Source organism: Pseudophryne corroboree, chromosome 8, assembly GCF_028390025.1.
Source record: "Pseudophryne corroboree isolate aPseCor3 chromosome 8, aPseCor3.hap2, whole genome shotgun sequence".
Lineage (NCBI taxonomy): Eukaryota > Metazoa > Chordata > Amphibia > Anura > Myobatrachidae > Pseudophryne > Pseudophryne corroboree.
Genome location: NC_086451.1, coordinates 253,471,095 through 253,490,082, shown reverse-complemented (window position 1 = coordinate 253,490,082; position 18,988 = coordinate 253,471,095). Strand labels below are relative to the sequence as shown.

General features: G+C 46.7%; 1 protein-coding gene across 1 annotated transcript in view; it reads left to right on the top strand.

Annotated features, from left to right (window-relative positions):
- Nucleotides 1-18,988, top strand: part of UPRT (uracil phosphoribosyltransferase homolog) — a 132,221-nt gene that overhangs the window by 54,307 nt on the left and 58,926 nt on the right. Inside the window, exons 2-5 of the mRNA XM_063937179.1 lie at nt 3,214-3,256; nt 5,318-5,387; nt 17,975-18,037; nt 18,334-18,495. Coding sequence (XP_063793249.1) covers nt 3,214-3,256; nt 5,318-5,387; nt 17,975-18,037; nt 18,334-18,495 — 338 coding nt within the window. The remainder of the gene's footprint in view (nt 1-3,213; nt 3,257-5,317; nt 5,388-17,974; nt 18,038-18,333; nt 18,496-18,988) is intronic.

The following is an 18,988-nucleotide window of genomic DNA, read 5'->3' as shown; positions in this document are numbered from 1 at the left end:
TTTCCACAAAAACCTCAGCATGACGGTGCCCGACCACCCCGGGAGGATCGCTAGGTGGGAGCTCGGTTACGTCACTTCAACCACATCTGGGAAAGTTCCTGCCAGGACGCCTGGGTAAGGGACCTTATTTCTCAGGGTTGCAAGCTGGAGTTCGACGGTGCTCCTCCCCAACGATTTTTCAAATCAAGCTTACCAGCTTTGGAAAATATGCGTGTTACGCTACTACTGGCCATCACAAAGTTGGTCCAGTCCCAAGTCATTGTTCCAGTACCCCTGCAACAGCAAGGACAAGATTACTACTCCAGTCTGTTCGTAGTGTCAAAACCAGACGGGTCTGTGAGACCAGTTTTGAATCTGAAGTCCTTGAATCCTTACCTAAAGGTTTTCAAATTCAAAATGGAATCTTTGAGAGCAGTGATCGCAGGCCTGGAACAACAGGAATCCCTAGTGTCCCTGGATATCAAGGACGCCTACCTCCATATCCCAATTTGGCCTCCTCATCAGGCCTATCTGAGGTTCGCCCTGCTGAACGATCACTACCAGTTCCAGGCGTTACCCTTCGGCCCGTCTACAGCTCCGAGGGTGTTCACAAAGGTGATGGCCAGAATTTCACTCCTGTGGTGGCTGCAGTCTTCCAATCTCCGGGAAGGTCGACACTTCGGGATTCAGGATTGGATCCTCCTCACGATGGATGCGAGTCTGAGAGGATGGGAGCTGTCAACCAAGGGGTGCAGTTCCAATACAGGTGGTCTGCCCAAGAGGACTTGCTTCCGATCAACATCCTGGAACTTCGGGCTATCTACAATGCTTTGATTCAGGCCTCCCTTCTGCTCCAGCATCAGGCAATTCAGGTACAGTCGTCTAACGCCACGGCTGTGGCGTACATCAATTGACAAGGAGAGACAAAATGCCGGACCTGCATGTGAGAAGTATCAAGAATACTCCTCTGGGCAGAAAGAAATGCAAGAGCACTGTCTGCAATCTTCATCCCGGGAGTGGACAACTGGGAAGCAGACTTCCTGAGTTGCCACGATCTCCACCCAGGGGAGTGGGGCCTACATCCTCACGTGTTTCAACAGATCATCGACAGATGGGGTTGCCCCCAGATCGACATGATGGTGTATCGCCTCAACAAGAAACTTCGCTGCTATTGCTCGCGAACTAGAGACCCTCAGGCGTGCACAGTGGATGCACTGACGTCGCCTTGGCCATACCAGCTGGTCTACGGAGTTCCTCCGATTCCTTTGATCCCAAAGGTGCTCAAGAGGATCCAGCATCAAGGAGTAAAAGCAATTCTGCTTGCCCCAGAGAGTGGTACGCGGATCTTTTGGGCATGTCCATAGAAGACCCTTGGCCCCTGCCAGTAAGAAGGGATCTTCAGCAAGGTCCGTTCATCTACCTGGACTTACAGTGGCTTCGTTTGACGGCATGGAAGTTGAGCTGAACATCCTAGTTCACAAGGGACTTTCCAAAAAGATCATTGCCACTATGGTACAAGCCAGGAAACCTGTGATGTCAAAACACTATCATAATATCTGGCGGAGATATGTCTCCTGGTGCGAGGAATGCACATTTCCATCTGCCGAATTCCACTTGGGTATATGCGTTCTTTTCCTGCAGGCTGGAGTGGATAAAGTCTTACGTCTGGGATCCTTTAAGGTCCAGATTTCAGCTCTTTCAATCTTCTTCCAATAGAAGTTGGCAATGCTGCCTGAAGTTCAGACCTTCTTGCAAGGGGTGCTTCACATACAACCTCCGTTTGTGCCGCCAATGGCACCTTGGGATTTGGATGTGGTGTTACGATTTCGGCAGTCCTCCTGGTTTGAACCTCTGATGACGGTGGAAGACAAGTACCTCACGTGGAAGACAGTGATGTTACTGACCCTGGCTTCGGCTAGGCATGTCTCGGAATTGGGGGCCTTATCGTGTTAAAGTCCTTACTTGATCTTTTACGAGAACAGAGCGGAGCTCAGGACTAGACAGCAGTTCCTGCCGAAGCTAGTCTCTGCGTTTCATTTGAATCAACCTATTGTGATCCTGTCCAGGTCTGGCACTTCTGCCCCTCAGGAGGCATTGGATGCGGTGCGAGGCTTGAAGATCTGTGTCAAGAGGATGGCTCGGATCAGACAGACTGATTCCTTGTTTGTGCTGTATGGTGCACAGAAAAAGGGTTGCCCTGCTTCGAAGCAGTCCATTGCTCGTTCGCTTCGGCTCATTATCCATCAGGCCTATGTATCGGCAGCCTTACCTGTTCCACAGTCTCTGAATGCCCACTCTACAAGATCGGTGGGGTCTTCCTGGGCGGCTGCCCGTGGTGTTTCGGCCCTACAACTGTGCCTGGTTGGGAAAGAACACCTTTTGTGAAGTTGTACAAGTGTGATACCCTGACCAAAGAGGATACCCAGTTTGGGCAGGCGGTGCTGCAGATGTCTCTGCACGTTCCAACACGATTTGGAAGCTTTGGGATATCCCTATCATACTAATGTGTCCCCAATATCCCTTATGGATGCTAGAGAAAATAGGATTTTAAATACCTACCGGTAAATCCTTTTCTCTTGCTCCATAACGCCAGCAAAAGCTTACATTACCCACCACATCCAAGCCCCAGAATGCATTTCATTCTGGAGCTTGGTACATATGGGAAATGCGCAGTCCGATTTTGGCCACATTTTCTGTTTAGTACATCCTGTTCCTAGTCAGGTGGGAGTCTGGCTGCATAATTTTTCTATTCATATGGCAACAGATTTGTATATTTAAAGTAGAATAAAATTGATGCCTGCCTCTGTGTGGTGACTTTCTGCAGGTTCTCTGTTATGTGTTACCTGTTCAGTTGTTCCTGTTTGTTGCCAGCTTTTGCTGGCCCGGTTATGTTATGGTGTGCTGGTGTGTAAATCTCACCACACTTATTATGTTCCTTCTCTCAAGTATATAATTTCTCCTTTGGGCACTGTTTTACCTATAGGGGGCATAGAGGGGAGGAGCCAGCACACCCAGTTGAAGAAATTTTTAAAGTGCATTGGCTCCTTTTGGACCCCATCGATACCCATCGTACTAATGTGTCCCCAATATCCCTTATGGAGTACGAGAAAAAGATTTACCGGTAGGTATTTAAAATCCTATTTTAATATTATTCTTAGTTGTTTTTCCATTATTCCAGGTGTGACTGATCCACTTATGCAAACCATAATTATTTTTTATTTTTGTTTTACACAGGACCACAAGCCGAGGGGATTTCGTATTTTCTGCAGATCGTTTGGTATGTATATCAGAACAGTGTTTTATGGATGGCTGCTCGATGTGGCATCAGTAGAAGATGCAGCATACGATACTGGTCTGTATAGTTCAAAGGGATCCTAGGGCCGGATGTACTAGGAATTGCATCCGAGATACAGTACGCACCACCACTTACTGTATAGATACTATTTGCATATGTTCTTACATATGCGATTAGTATCGCAAAGGACAACTCTCATGATCAAAAGCTGCACCTTGTGATGTTGGTACTTCCAGGATTAGGACTCAGGAGTTACTCTGTGCACGCACAGAAGGTGTCGGGAAGGGGGGAGGGGAGGGGGGGGGGGTGCTGGATAGGATCCCGTCAAGGGCAGAATGCGGAAAGAAGCCCTTAGGCTTCTAAAAGGGAACGCCAGCAAAAGCTTACATTACCCACCACATCCAAGCCCCAGAATGCATCTCATTCTGGAGTTTGGTACATATGGGAAATGCGCAGTCCGATTTTGGCCACATTTTCCGTTTAGTACATCCTGTTCCTAGTCAGGTGGGAGTCTGGCTGCATAATTTTTCTATTCATATGGCAACAGATTTGTATATTTAAAGTAGAATAAAATTGAAATTAAATAAAAAGGAAGCATTTGTTTTAAAATGTATAGGGTGAAATTCAATAGTTAAATCGCGCCTGATCTCTAGTCTAAAGTGACAGGAAACCGGGGGCGATATTCATTTGTTTTCATTTTATTGCGCACATCGCATCCAGAGAGTTTGGGTTTAGCTGCTTAAACCCCACCATACGAAAAGTCCCGTTGGGCGTCCAAAGCCATTGTTTCCAATCACCCGAAAACACGCCAGTGGTTAAGATTGGACTCTTTCATGAAGTCGCAGACTGTGGCTGAAGGATGGACTTTCAATGAAATGTTCAAGAACTAGGCAACATACATTGAACACCTTTTAATTATTTTTTTGATAACTGGGACATCCTGTTTATCAGCAGAACAAACACCTTTTTGAGGGGGTATTCTGCCTATTTAAATTTTACTGATACATGGGCAAAGTCCCCCCCCCCCCCTTGAAAAAATGTCTCTTCTGCTGATAAACATTTTAGTTTTACTCTCTGGGTGCACCTCTACCCACTCTATTTACATGTACACACCTCTTTTGGTGGTAAATATATTTAAGGGATGGAGAATGTCCTATGTCATTATTTTTATTGAGACCTTGGCTCTTGGTAGCGTCTAGTTTACCTTCGTGGAGAGGACCTTTCCTATAACCCCCTGGGTCCATGTCACAATCTATTTGGAATAGTAAAGTGTGGCAAGCGGAGCAGAGCGAGACACCGATCCCGAAGCGTGGCGAGCGCAGCGAGCCTGCGAGGGTCCAATGCTGCATAGAAAAAATAAATTACCCCAAACTAACTGCGAACGAAGAAAACATTTAGGTGCTGTAGGGCGGAAGTTCTCTCCTGCCCTCTCGTTTTGTCACTTCCAGGTCCTGAGCATGAAGGTAACATAGACACAACCCTTGGCTCTTGTCTCCCCGTTTCACTTCCCTGGTTTCTAACTGGGATTTTATGTAATTTCTGTGCACCAAAAGTAGTTATGTTTTTAGTACTATTGATTATTGGTGTATTAGTTAACCAGTAAAATGACACCTCTGTTAGTCAAGTCACGCTGTTCTGATAGTGTCTCACAGAGAGCTATGCAAACACGTTAGATTTTTTTTTTCCTTATCTTTTGTCTCTTTGATTGTAGAGGATATTTGAAAATGCATGCTAATAAATATATACAGATTTGTAATGTAAATTGGAACAAACTCTGCATTCATATAATTGGTTTCTGGTGTTATATGTCAAAAGCCGGAGTAAAAATAGCCTAAGCTATTAGTGAAAAGAGCTACATGTGCTTGGGCCTAGTTACATATTACTGTATAATAACATGTTACTGTATAATTAAGGTTACTGCTTCCAATCTGTATTTATTTTTATGTTGATATAAAGTTATATAAACCTTCCTCAATATCCGCTTCATTTTATATAATGAAAAAATATCTTATCCATTACATTATTATCTCTTTTTAATGGCAGATCCGGTTGGTGGTTGAGGAGGGTCTGAATCAACTGCCGTATACAGAATGTACTGTTACTACACCCACTGGTAAGATTAACATGTCTAAACTATTCATGCTCGGTCTTGGAGGTGACAAAAACTTTAAAGATAAATGTCTACATGTATTGAGCTGTGGGTATTTAAAATCCCTGTGTGTTGCAGAGGGCTGTGGAGTTGGTACACAAGGCCTTCCAACTAATACTCCTCTGTTTTATTACTCATTCATGAGTGGCAAATGTATAGTGACGACTTATATTACTCATTCATGATGGCAAATGTATAGTAACCACTTAACTATTTTTCTTTTAAAAAAAAAAAAACGCTCAAACTGGGGGGGGGGGGGGGGAGGGGTTTATGAGAGAAACTTTTTTTCTTTTTTTTCTTTTACATTTGTTTTAATAAAAAAAATGTATTTTTTTTTTTTTACATTGGAATCATTGTGACTTTCATTTTGACAGCCGGGACAGTTGCCATGTACACAGAGGCTTGGGGCGGTTACATTTACACTTCCTCAGGGGCTGCTATTGTCTGCAGCCGCTGGGTGGGGGTCCTGTCGTGCTGTCTGGTCAGCAGCATGGCAAACACTGGGGGAGGGTGCAGGATGGCAGAGGGGTCCTTCAAGTCCCTGTGAGTTTTCTCTTCCCTGTTGCTGCAAACACTGTGTTTCATCCACTAGGGGACACTGGAGTTCCATTATACATTAGGGGTGTGAAGTCTGTGAACCGGAGGTGTGGCACAATCTTAAAAATTTGCATTGTCTGCACAGCCGGCTCCTCCCCCTTCACGCCCCTCATGCCTCAGTTTTGAAAATTGTGCTAGAGGTGAAGCACGTAGGAGCAGATGGCTCCTGACTAGATTCAAATTTTCTTCAAAGACAGGCTGCGTCAACCTAAGAAAAGGGGGACAAAGCTTGAATATATGTGAGACAAAGATCCCTACTGAAGGGATCTGCATCTCTCCTCAGGAGATCCTCTCTTTTTTTTTTTTTTTGCTTCAAAACGTGAGTACTGGTTGTAACAAGGGCCAGTAATATAGCATATACTCCAGGCAGTATTGCTGTACAAAGACTGAGGGGCAGGGAGAGCCCTCCCACTCTTAGACCTTATCAGAGGAAGGAAGTTCAGTTAGGCTCCCCCTGCTGGTAAAATGATGACATAAATAATTGAGGATCTCCTGAAGGAATAACTATTATTATTTATATTTTCAAGGGACTTTTATTCAAAGATCCTGAGGAAAATTCTGGGAGTACGTGGACAACCCTATCATCGTAGCTGATTGACAGCTGGGCTTGTGAGGGCTGCTAACTGGCTAGTGTTTGATATTTTAAATTATTCATTAATTAATTTTTTTTTATTTACCTCTCTTAATCAGGAAGAGTTATTACAGCCGGTTCCAAACACTCCAACTCCCGTCATATACTACAAACTTTCTTTTCCTGAATAAAGCGTGAAAGTTGTGTTTAAATTGTCAACAAAATGGCTAATCATGTCTAAGGCAGCAACCAAGACATAAAAGACCTATTACGTGTGTACGAAATGTAACACGAGGATTGGCAGTTCAGGGGTGTGCGACTCCTGCGTAGACAAGGGCGCATAGCCGGGGAACAGTGCTCCATCCAGGTCATGGGAGGATATTCTTACACAGAATATCCAAAGAAATGGCGGAATCATGCAAACAACAATCAGAGTGGGCTGCGGGGTTCTCAAAGACAATGGAAGAGTTTCTCATAAGATTAACGCCACCCGCACAACCAGACACGAATGTGCGCAAGGCAGTTAAAAGACCCCTTCCTGTTGTTCAGGTAACGGAGGAAGAGGATGGTCTCCTTATGGATATGGAGGAAGGAGTTAATTGAACCTAACCTGGATGCTGATTCCACAATAGAGGATTCAGCGATCTCAGGTATTGATTCTTTAATTGAGGCTGTTAAGGAAATACTGGATTTTAAAGGTGAAGAGGTTAAAGAGCCTGAGGAATTCGACTTATTCGAATCCCAGAAACCACATTCAGCAGTGTTTCCCATTCCTAAGTCCCTCCAGAATCAAATGGAGGAGGCATGGAAACAACCTGATAAACGCTTCCAATTCCCAAAACGGTTTCAGGTAACGTATCCTTTACCTAAGGGTGTAATAGATAAATGGGAGAATCCACCGGTAGTGGATGCTTCCCTAGGTAGGTTATCAAAAAAGACAATTTTGCCGATACCTAATGTAACAACTTTAAAGGATGTTTCAGATCGTAAAGTTGACACGGTTTTAAAATCGATTTTTGTAGCAGCAGGTGCAGCACAGAGGCCTACCCTCATCTGTGCTTGGGTTAACAAAGCCATGGGAGCATGGGCCAGTCATATTATACAAGCTATTGAAGAGGAAAATAGCTTGGAAGAGATTACGCATCTGGCAGAACACATTCGAGAATCGGCTTCATATTTATGTCAGGCATCTAAAGATGCTAGTAGGATTGCATCGCGCATTTCTGCATCGGCCATATCGGCAATGAGAATTTTATGGCTTAGAGAATGGCAGGGAGATGCTGACCCTAAAAAGGCGGTGGAAGCTATTCCCTTTGCAGGTGACACGCTTTTCTATCCAGTATTGGACAAGTGGATTTCCCAAGCTACAGCTGGGAAGTCCACATTCCTGCCTACTCCTTATACAAGAACCACTCCACAGGTTAAAAGGGGTTATTCGGGACCAACGTTTAATTCCTTCAGCTCTCAGTCCTTTTGAGGCCGAGGAAGAGGTTTTGGTGGACCAGCACGTGGGGGCAGAGGTAGAGGCCGCTCACAGGCAGCAACCAGAAAGCAGGATAAACCTGCTGAAAAAACCGTGGCATGACGGTCTCCCAGCTCACCTGGGGTCTCCCCTGGTGGGCGCACGACTGGAGGGATTTCAGGACACATGGACCAACACCTCTCCAGAGAGCTGGAGAAACAACATAATCTCCCAGGGGTACAAGTTGGATTTTCAAGAGAGACCTCACAGTCAATTTTTTACAACAGGTTTACCTCAGGGCCCTTAGAAGGCAAAGGCGTTACTTACAGCAATTCAAAAATTGCTACAGTCAGAGGTAATTGTTCCAGTTCCTACCCCTCAGAGAGGAACGGGATTTTATTCCAGTCTTTTTGTCGTGCCAAAGCCAGACGGAACAGTCAGACCAATTCTAAATTTAAAAGTTTTAAACCAATTTCTAAGAATTTACAAATTCAAGATGGAATCAATACAGTCGGTCATTGCAGGTTTAGAACACAAGGAGTTCATGATATCCATGGACATAAAGAATGCGTACCTGCATATCCCAGTTTGGTCTCCACACCAAGCTTACCTACGGTTTGCATTGGTAAAGGATCATTATCAATTCAGAGCTCTACCGTTCGGTCTATCTTCAGCCCCGAGGATCTTCACGAAGATCATGGCGGTTATGGTGGCAGAATTGAGCGTAACGGGAGTCACTATAATACCTTAGCTAGACGACCTCCTAATCAAAGCCTCTTCTCAGGAGAAGCTGGTAAAGGATGCTCTCACATCTCACCAATTTCTAATTCAACACGGATGGATAGTGAACTTCAAGAAATCCAACCTCATTCCAACACAACGGATTCAGTTCCTAGGTCTTATATTGGACACTGTGAAATTGAGAAGTTTTCTGCCAGAATCCAAGATTCAGGACATACGGAAGTTGGTGATTCAAGTACTAGGGACACCGACGGTGTCTCTACATCTCTGTGTACAACTTCTAGGAAAGATGGTAGCGTCGTTCGAAGCTATCCAGTACGGAAGACTTCATTCCCGACCCTTTCAGATAAATCTCATTGCTCAAGGAGCAGGGTCGCATTGGCTACTTCATCGGAGAATCAGACTTCATCCACAAGTACGTGTCCCCCTGACATGGTGGTTGATACACAAGAATCTCGCAGCAGGAAAGAGATTCGGCATTTGGGACTGGAGGATTCTAACAACGGACGCCAGTCTCAGAGGTTGGGGTGCCGTTCTGGAAGAACATCAATTTCAGAGAAGGTGGACACCTCAAGAGAGCAGATTGCCCATAAACATTCTCGAATTAAGAGCTGTTTACAACGCACTTCTATTGGCCGAGGATCTGGTCATAGGTCAGTATGTACGGATACAGTCGGACAATGTCACGACAAAGGCTTACATAAACCGTCAAGGGGGATCGATGAGCAAGATGGCGTTGAAGGAATCAACGAAGATCCTGTTGTGGGCGGAAAAGCGAAACATCATCCTCTCGGCAATATTCATTCCAGGGGTAGAAAACTGGGAAGCAGATTATCTCAGTCGACAAGACATGCATCCGGGAGAGTGGTGTCTTCATCCGCGGATTTTCAAGATGGTAGTGAGGAGATGGGGTCGTCCGCAGATAGACCTCATGGCATCGAGGCAGAATCACCAGCTGCCCAGATATGTATCCAGGACAAGGGATATTGCAGCAGAAGGAGTAGATGCGTTGACGCTTCCTTGGGATTAAGAAAGGGTGTACATCTTTCCACCCTTCCCTCTCATACCAAGGATACTGAAACGGTTGAAACGAGAACGAGTGTGGGCGATTTCTAATCGCACCAGATTGGCCACGCAGGAGTTGGTACTCGGACCTGCAGGGTTTACTGTCAGAAGACCCGTGGAGGTTACCTCAGAGAGAGGACCTACTATCTCAAGGACCGTTTCTTCACCCAGACCTGAACAGACTGCGTTTGACGGCGTGGCTGTTGAAACCCGGATCTTAAGAAACAGAGGAATACCAAGATTGGCTATTCCTACGATGATTGCGGCTAGAAATCCGGTTACTGCGGGGCATTACTACAGAATTTGGAAGAAATATATAGACTGGTGTCAGGAACGTGGATGGGATTCGAAAACCTTCCACTTATCCAGGCTTTTATTGTTCCTTCAAGCAGGCCTAACATTAGGCCTGCGATTGGGATCTCTGAAGGTTCAGGTGTCTGCTCTTTCCATGCTTTTTCAACGACGGTTGGCATCCTTACCAGAGGTTCAAACTTTTTTGCAAGGGGTGCTACGGATACAACCCCTTTTTCGTACCCCCACGGCACCGTGGGACCTGAATTTGGTGTTAGATTTTTTAAAATCACCTTTGCTTGAACCGTTACTACGGACTGACCTGAAATATCTTTCTTGGAAGGTAACGTTGTTACTAGTCTTAGCTTCGGCTAGACGGGTCTCTGAGTTGGGAGCCTTGTCGTGTAAAAGTCCCTTTTTGATTTTTTTATGAGGATCGGGCGGAACTCCGTACAAGAGCTGAGTTCCTACTTAAGGTTGTTTCGGGTTTTCATGTTAACCAACCAATTGTGGTCCCATCTTTCCAGAGTCTAGCAGATGGGGATGTGTCATTGGATGTGGTACGAGCTTTAAGGGTGTACGTACAAGTTACATCGTCCTTTCGAAAGTCAGATCATTTGTTCGTACTTTACGATGGTCCAAAGAAAGGTTGGCCGGCTTCTAAGCAGTCCCTGTCTCGATGGATTAGACTTGCTATTAGACAAGCGTATATTTCCAGTGGTAAACAGGTTCCATTGCGGACAAGTGCGCATACCACTAGATCAGTGGGTGCCTCCTGGGCGGCTGCCAGAGGGGTTTCCACTACTCAACTTTGCAGAGCGGCGACGTGGTCCTCAGCCCACACGTTCGCGAAATTTTATAAGTTCGATACCTTTGCGTCCGAAGATTCTAACTTCGGACGTTTGGTTTTGCAGGCAACAGACAGCACTCCCTCCCTGGGGGATAACTTTGGGACGTCCCCTAATGTATAATGGAACTCCAGTGTCCCCTAGTGGATGAAAGAGAAAAGAGGATTTTGGTACTTACCGATAAATCCATTTCTCTGAGTCCTCTAGGGGACACTGGACGCCCGCCTCTGTGCTGTCAATCCTGCTGTGTTCATAGTTCTTGTTCATACAGTTCGTACAAACAGCGTTGCTTTTTCGTTTAAAGATGTTCTTGGATGCTGTTTGTCATATTGCACGGTTCGGTTCCTCGCCATAGGCTCTCGTACGTGTCCTCGTCTCTCAGTCAAATTTTCAAAACTGAGGCATGAGGGGCGTGAAGGGGGAGGAGCCGGCTGTGCAGACAATGCAAATTTTTAAGATTGTGCCACACCTCTGGTTCACAGACTTCACACCCCTAATGTATAATGGAACTCCAGTGTCCCCTAGAGGATTCAGAGAAATGGATTTATCGGTAAGTACCAAAATCCTCTTTCTCTGACGTCCTAGTGGATGCTGGGACTCCGTCAGGACCATGGGGAATAGCGGCTCCGCAGGAGACAGGGCACAAAATTTAAAAGTTTGACCACTAGGTGGTGTGTACTGGCTCCTCCCCCCCTATGACCCTCCTCCAAGCCTCAGTTAGGTTTTTGTGCCCGTCCGAGCAGGGTGCAATCTAGGTGGCTCTCCTAAAGAGCTGCTTAGAAAAAGTTTGTTAGGTTTTTTATTTTCAGTGAGTCCTGCTGGCAACAGGCTCACTGCAACGAGGGACTTAGGGGAGAAGAAGTGAACTCACCTGCGTGCAGGATGGATTTGCTTCTTAGGCTACTGGACACTAGCTCCAGAGGGACGATCACAGGTACAGCCTGGATGGGTCACCGGAGCCGCGCCGCCGACCCCCTTGCAGATGCCGAATAGAGAAGAGGTCCAGAAACCGGCGGCAGAAGACGTCTCAGTCTCCATGAGGTAGCGCACAGCACTGCAGCTGTGCGCCATTGCTCTCCGCACACTTCACACCAGCGGTCACTGAGGGTGCAGGGCGCTGGGGGGGGGCGCCCTGGGCAGCAATGTAATATACCTATTCTGGCTAAAATATATCATATATAGCCCCTGGGGCTATATGGATGTATTTAACCCCTGCCAGGTTCCAAAAAAACCGGGAGAAGAAGCCCGCCGAAAAGGGGGCGGGGCCTATTCTCCTCAGCACACAGCGCCATTTTCCTGCCCAGCTCCGCTGCGAGGAAGGCTCCCAGGACTCTCCCCTGCACTGCACTACAGAAACAGGGTAAAAACAGAGAGGGGGGGCACTTATTGGCGATATTTATAATATTTGAGCTGCTATAAAGGGAACACACTTATTAAGGTTGTCCCTATATATATTTATAGCGCTTGGGTGTGTGCTGGCAAACTCTCCCTCTGTCTCCCCAAAGGGCTAGTGGGGTCCTGTCTTCTATCAGAGCATTCCCTGTGTGTCTGCTGTGTGTCGGTACGTGTGTGTCGACATGTATGAGGACGATGTTGGCGTGGAGGCGGAGCAATTGCCTGTAATGGTGATGTCACCCCCTAGGGAGTCGACACCAGAATGGATGGCTTTGTTTATGGAATTACGGGATAGTGTCAGCACGCTACAAAAGTCGGTTGACGACATGAGACAGCCGGCAAACCAGTTAGTACCTGTCCAGGGGCTGTAAAACGCCCTTTACCTCAGTCGGTCGACACAGACCCAGACACTGACACTGAATCCAGTGTCGACGGTGAAGAAACAAACGTATTTTCCAGTAGGGCCACACGTTATATGATCACGGCAATGAAGGAGGCTTTGCATATCTCTGATACTGCAAGTACCACAAAAAGGGGTATTATGTGGGGTGTGAAAAAACTACCGATAGTTTTTCCTGAATCAGAGGAACTGAATGAAGTGTGTGATGAAGCGTGGGTTACCCCAGATAGAAAACTGCTAATTTCAAAGAAGTTATTGGCATTATACCCTTTCCCGCCAGAGGTTAGGGCGCGCTGGGAAACACCTCCTAGGGTGGATAAGGCGCTCACACGCTTATCAAAGAAAGTGGCGTTACCGTCTCCTGATACGGCCGCCCTCAAGGATCCAGCTGATAGGAGGCTGGAGAATACATTAAAAAGTATATACACACATACGGGTGTAATACTGAGACCAGCAATCGCCTCAGCCTGGATGTGCAGTGCTGGCGTGGCTTGGTCGGAGTCACTGTCTGAAAATATTGATACCCTGGATAGGGACAGTATTTTACTGACTATAGAGCAGTTAAAGGATGCATTTCTTTATATGCGAGATGCACAGAGAGATATTTGCACTCTGGCATCAAGAGTAAGTGCGATGTCCATATCTGCCAGAAGAAGTTTATGGACGCGCCAGTGGTCAGGTGATGCGGATTCCAAACGACATATGGAAGTATTGCCGTATAAGGGGGAGGAATTATTTGGGGTCGGTCTATCGGATCTGGTGGCCACGGCAACGGCCGGAAAATCCACCTTTTTACCCCAGGTCACCTCCCAGCAGAAAAAGCCGCAGGCTTTTCAGCCGCAGTCCTTTCGTTCCTATAAGAACAAACGAGCAAAAGGACATTCCTATTTGCCCCGAGGCAAAGGAAAGGGTAAGAGACTGCAACAAGCAGCTCCTTCCCAGGAGCAGAAGCCCTCCCCGGCTTCTACAAAGGCGTCAGCATGACGCTGGGACCTTACAAGCAGACTCAGGGGTGGTGGGGGGTCGCCTCAAACATTTCAGCGCACAGTGGGCTCACTCGCAGGTGGACCCCTGGATCCTGCAGGTAGTATCTCAGGGTTACAGGTTGGAATTCGAGAAGTCCCCTCCTCGCCGTTTCCTAAAGTCTGCTTTGCCAACGTCTCCCTCCGACAGGGCGACGGTATTGGAGGCCATTCACAAGCTGTATTCTCAGCAGGTGATAGTCAAGGTACCCCTCCTACAACAGGGACAGGGGTATTACTCCACGCTATTTGTGGTACCGAAGCCGGACGGCTCGGTAAGACCGATTCTAAATCTAAAATCTCTGAACCTGTACATACAAAAATTCAAGTTCAAGATGGAGTCACTCAGAGCAGTGATAGCGAATCTGGAAGAAGGGGATTTTATGGTGTCCTTGGACATCAAGGATGCTTACCTTCATGTTCCAATTTGTCCTTCACACCAAGGATACCTCAGGTTCGTGGTCCAAAACTGTCATTATCAGTTTCAGACGCTGCCGTTTGGATTGTCCACGGCACCCCGGGTCTTTACCAAGGTAATGGCCGAAATGATGATCCTTCTTCGAAGAGAAGGCGTCTTAATTATCCCTTACTTGGACGATCTCCTGATAAGGGCAAGATCCAGAGAACAGCTGGAGGTCGGAGTAGCACTAACCCAAGTAGTGCTCCAACAACACGGGTGGATTCTGAATTTTCCAAAATCCCAACTGATCCCGACGACACGTCTGTTGTTCCTAGGGATGATTCTGGACACTGTTCAGAAAAAGGTATTTCTTCCGGAGGAGAAAGCCAGGGAGTTATCCGATCTAGTCAGGAACCTCCTAAAACCTGGAAAAGTATCTGTGCATCAATGCACAAGAGTCCTGGGAAAAATGGTAGCTTCTTACGAAGCGATTCCATTCGGCAGATTCCATGCACGAACTTTTCAGTGGGATCTGCTGGACAAATGGTCCGGATCGCATCTGCAGATGCATCAGCGGATGAAATTGTCCACAAGGACAAGAGTGTCTCTGCTATGGTGGTTGCAGAGTGCTCATCTGTTAGAGGGCCGCAGATTCGGCATACAGAACTGGGTCCTAGTGACCACGGATGCCAGCCTGAGAGGCTGGGGAGCGGTCACACAGGGAAGAAACTTCCAGGGCTTGTGGTCAAGCCCGGAGACGTCTCTTCACATAAATATACTGGAGCTAAGAGCAATCTACAATGCTCTAAGCCTGGCAAAACCTCTGCTTCAGGGTCAGCCGGTGTTGATTCAGTCGGACAACATCACGGCAGTCGCCCACGTAAACAGACAGGGCGGCACAAGAAGCAGGAGGGCAATGGCAGAAGCTGCAAGGATTCTCCGCTGGGCAGAAAATCATGTGTTAGCACTGTCAGCTGTGTTCATCCCGGGAGTGGACAACTGGGAAGCAGACTTCCTCAGCAGACACGATCTGCACCCGGGAGAGTGGGGACTTCATCCAGAAGTCTTCCACATGATTGTGGTCCATTGGGAAAGACCAATGGTGGACATGATGGCGTCCCGCCTCAACAAAAAACTGGACAGGTATTGCGCCAGGTCAAGAGACCCTCAGGCAATAGCTGTAGACGCTCTGGTAACACCATGGGTGTACCAGTCAGTGTATGTGTTTCCTCCTCTGCCTCTCATACCAAAAGTACTGAGAATTATACGGCAAAGGGGAGTAAGAACGATACTCGTGGCTCCGGATTGGCCAAGAAGAACTTGGTACCCGGAACTTCAGGAGATGCTCACGGAAGATCCGTGGCCTCTACCTCTAAGACGGGACCTGCTTCAGCAGGGACCGTGTCTATTCCAAGACTTACCGCGGCTGCGTTTGACGGCATGGCGGTTGAACGCCGAATCCTAAGGGAAAAAGGCATTCCGGAAGAGGTCATCCCTACCCTGGTAAAAGCCAGGAAGGAGGTGACTGCACAACATTATCACCGCATTTGGAGAAAATATGTTGCGTGGTGTGAGGCCAGGAAGGCTCCGACGGAGGAATTTCAACTGGGTCGATTCCTACATTTCCTGCAAACAGGATTGTCTATGGGCCTCAAATTAGGGTCCATTAAGGTTCAAATTTCGGCCCTGTCGATTTTCTTCCAGAAAGAATTGGCTTCAGTTCCTGAAGTCCAGACTTTTGTAAAAGGAGTACTACATATACAGCCCCCGGTTGTGCCCCCAGTGGCACCGTGGGATCTTAATGTAGTTTTGGATTTTCTCAAATCCCATTGGTTTGAGCCACTCAAATCGGTGGATTTGAAATATCTTACATGGAAAGTAACCATGCTACTGGCCCTGGCTTCAGCCAGGAGAGTGTCAGAATTGGCGGCTTTATCGTATAAAAGCCCATATCTGATGATCCATTCGGACAGGGCAGAACTGCGGACGCGTCCTCACTTTCTGCCTAAGGTGGTTTCAGCGTTTCACCTGAACCAGCCTATTGTGGTGCCTGCGGCTACTAGCGATTTGGAGGATTCCAAGTTGCTGGACGTTGTCAGAGCATTGAAAATATATATTTCAAGGACGGCTGGAGTCAGAAAATCTGACTCGCTGTTTATACTGTATGCACCCAACAAGCTGGGTGCTCCTGCTTCTAAGCAGACGATTGCTCGTTGGATTTGTAGCACAATTCAACTTGCACATTCTGTGGCAGGCCTGCCACAGCCTAAATCTGTCAAGGCCCATTCCACAAGGAAGGTGGGCTCATCTTGGGCGGCTGCCCGAGGGGTCTCGGCATTACAACTCTGCCGAGCAGCTACGTGGTCAGGGGAGAACACGTTTGTAAAATTCTACAAATTTGATACCCTGGCTAAGGAGGACCTGGAGTTCTCTCATTCGGTGCTGCAGAGTCATCCGCACTCTCCCGCCCGTTTGGGAGCTTTGGTATAATCCCCATGGTCCTGACGGAGTCCCAGCATCCACTAGGACGTCAGAGAAAATAAGATTTTACTTACCGATAAATCTATTTCTCGTAGTCCGTAGTGGATGCTGGGCGCCCATCCCAAGTGCGGATTGTCTGCAATACTTGTACATAGTTATTGTTACAAAAAAATCGGGTTATTATTGTTGTGAGCCGTCTGTTCAGAGGCTCCTACGTTTGTCATACTGTTAACTGGGTTCAGATCACAAGTTGTACGGTGTGATTGGTGTGGCTGGTATGAGTCTTACCCGGGATTCAAAATCCTTCCTTATTGTGTACGCTCGTCCGGGCACAGTATCCTAACTGAGGCTTGGAGGAGGGTCATAGGGGGAGGAGCCAGTACACACCACCTAGTGGTCAAACTTTTAAATTTTGTGCCCTGTCTCCTGCGGAGCCGCTATTCCCCATGGTCCTGACGGAGTCCCAGCATCCACTACGGACTACGAGAAATAGATTTATCGGTAAGTAAAATCTTATTTTTTACCTGTCCTTGTAGGTGTAGTTGATTCCTGTTTTTTGTTGTTTTTTTTTTTTGCTTTAATAAGTCGAGGTTTTACACTATGGTTTGTCCCCTCCTATCATTTTATTTGGAATTGTTGCCAACACTCGAGGAGCCTATGTTTTAAGAAAACGTGATTTAAAGGAACCAGAGAATCTATTTCAGTTGTCTGAAACAACACTTACAGTACTGGGGGAATTTGTTTTCATTACCTGATTTAACTCTGTTCACTCATTTCAGTTCTGGGAAGAGAACAGAAACAAGTGACTATTTTTATTTTATTTATTCTGCACTTGCTCTGCTAGCTACGACTGTAAGGATATAATTGTTTTCTCATCACTCGGAGTAGTTCCCTAAACTGCAGTATCTTCCCTAGTCAGAAGGCGCTTGATATTCTTATTATTTTTCATCTAAAAAAGAGAACCTGGCTCAGGACATTTTACATACAGAGTACACTATTATCTATGCTCTTTCTTAGGAAGAGAGAGCATTGATAGGGTTTGGTATGTGTTACCGGCGGTCAGCATCCCGAGGCCGGGCCCCATGGACCCAGAATGCCTGTGTATTGTGTCCCGCCCGCCAGTCACATAACTACATCCAGCATAACTACTAATGAAAGCAGCCATGTGATGTGGCCTAAAATAGTGTTTTCTTTTCTCCTCACCCTGATTGTCAGACTTGTAAAGAGCATAATCTTAACAAACATACTTTTTTTTTTTTTTTTTTTTTGCTGTCGTAGGTTACAAGTATGAGGGGGTGAAATTTGAGAAAGGGAACTGTGGAGTGAGCATTATGAGAAGTGGTAAGTAATGGCCGCATACATTTGTATAACCAGTACATTAACAGCAGGAAATGTCAGGATTGTTTGCACAGGAGAATCATTTGCTATAAAAAGTGTCCTGTTGCATCATCATTGTTTATATGTAAAAGCTGGACAGTCTGTTTCAAATAATAGAATTGGGAATGGTGAGGAGTGCAGACTCGGAGTCTGGTTATCCACTGGAATTAGGAAGGTGCCACTGATACTAAAGCTTTCCTATCTGACTCCCATCTATTGTTACAATGTTTTCCCTGCTAGCTCACTTTACTCCCTTCCAGGTGAAGCCATGGAGCAGGGGCTCAGGGACTGCTGCCGCTCCATCCGTATTGGGAAGATCCTGATCCAGAGTGATGAAGAAACGCAACGTGCCAAGGTTTACTATGCCAAATTCCCACCAGATATTTATAGGAGGAAGGTTCTCTTGATGTACCCTATACTAAGTGAGTACTGGTATCCAATGACCATATCATTGGAAATTTTGTTTTGACCGTGTTTTTAAAGCTCAATAGATCTTTATAAACAAATTATACAGTACTACTTTCTGCTGCGGGGTACACTGGGCTCCACAGGGAATGACATTGAGGTGTAGAGTAGGATCTTGATCCGAGGCACCAACAGGCTAAAAGCTTTGACTGTTCCCGGAATGCATAGCGCCACCTCCTCTATAACCCCGCCTCCGTGCACAAGAGCTCTGATTTGTAGTTGGTGCCATGCAGTGCAGGCATACAACAGGGGGGCTGCTCCAGCAGCCCTGAGAAGAGCTTTTTAAAGTGAAAAATGAAAACTTCAAGGGCTGCAGCAGAGGCACTGTGGGTGTTAGATGTCAGTCAGACATCTCCTGCTGCAGCTCCATCACCTCCCCCAGCGGCGCTGTATACTCCGCACCTGGTTGCCGGGTACTTACAGCGGAGGCTCCGGTTTTCTTCTGTCAGA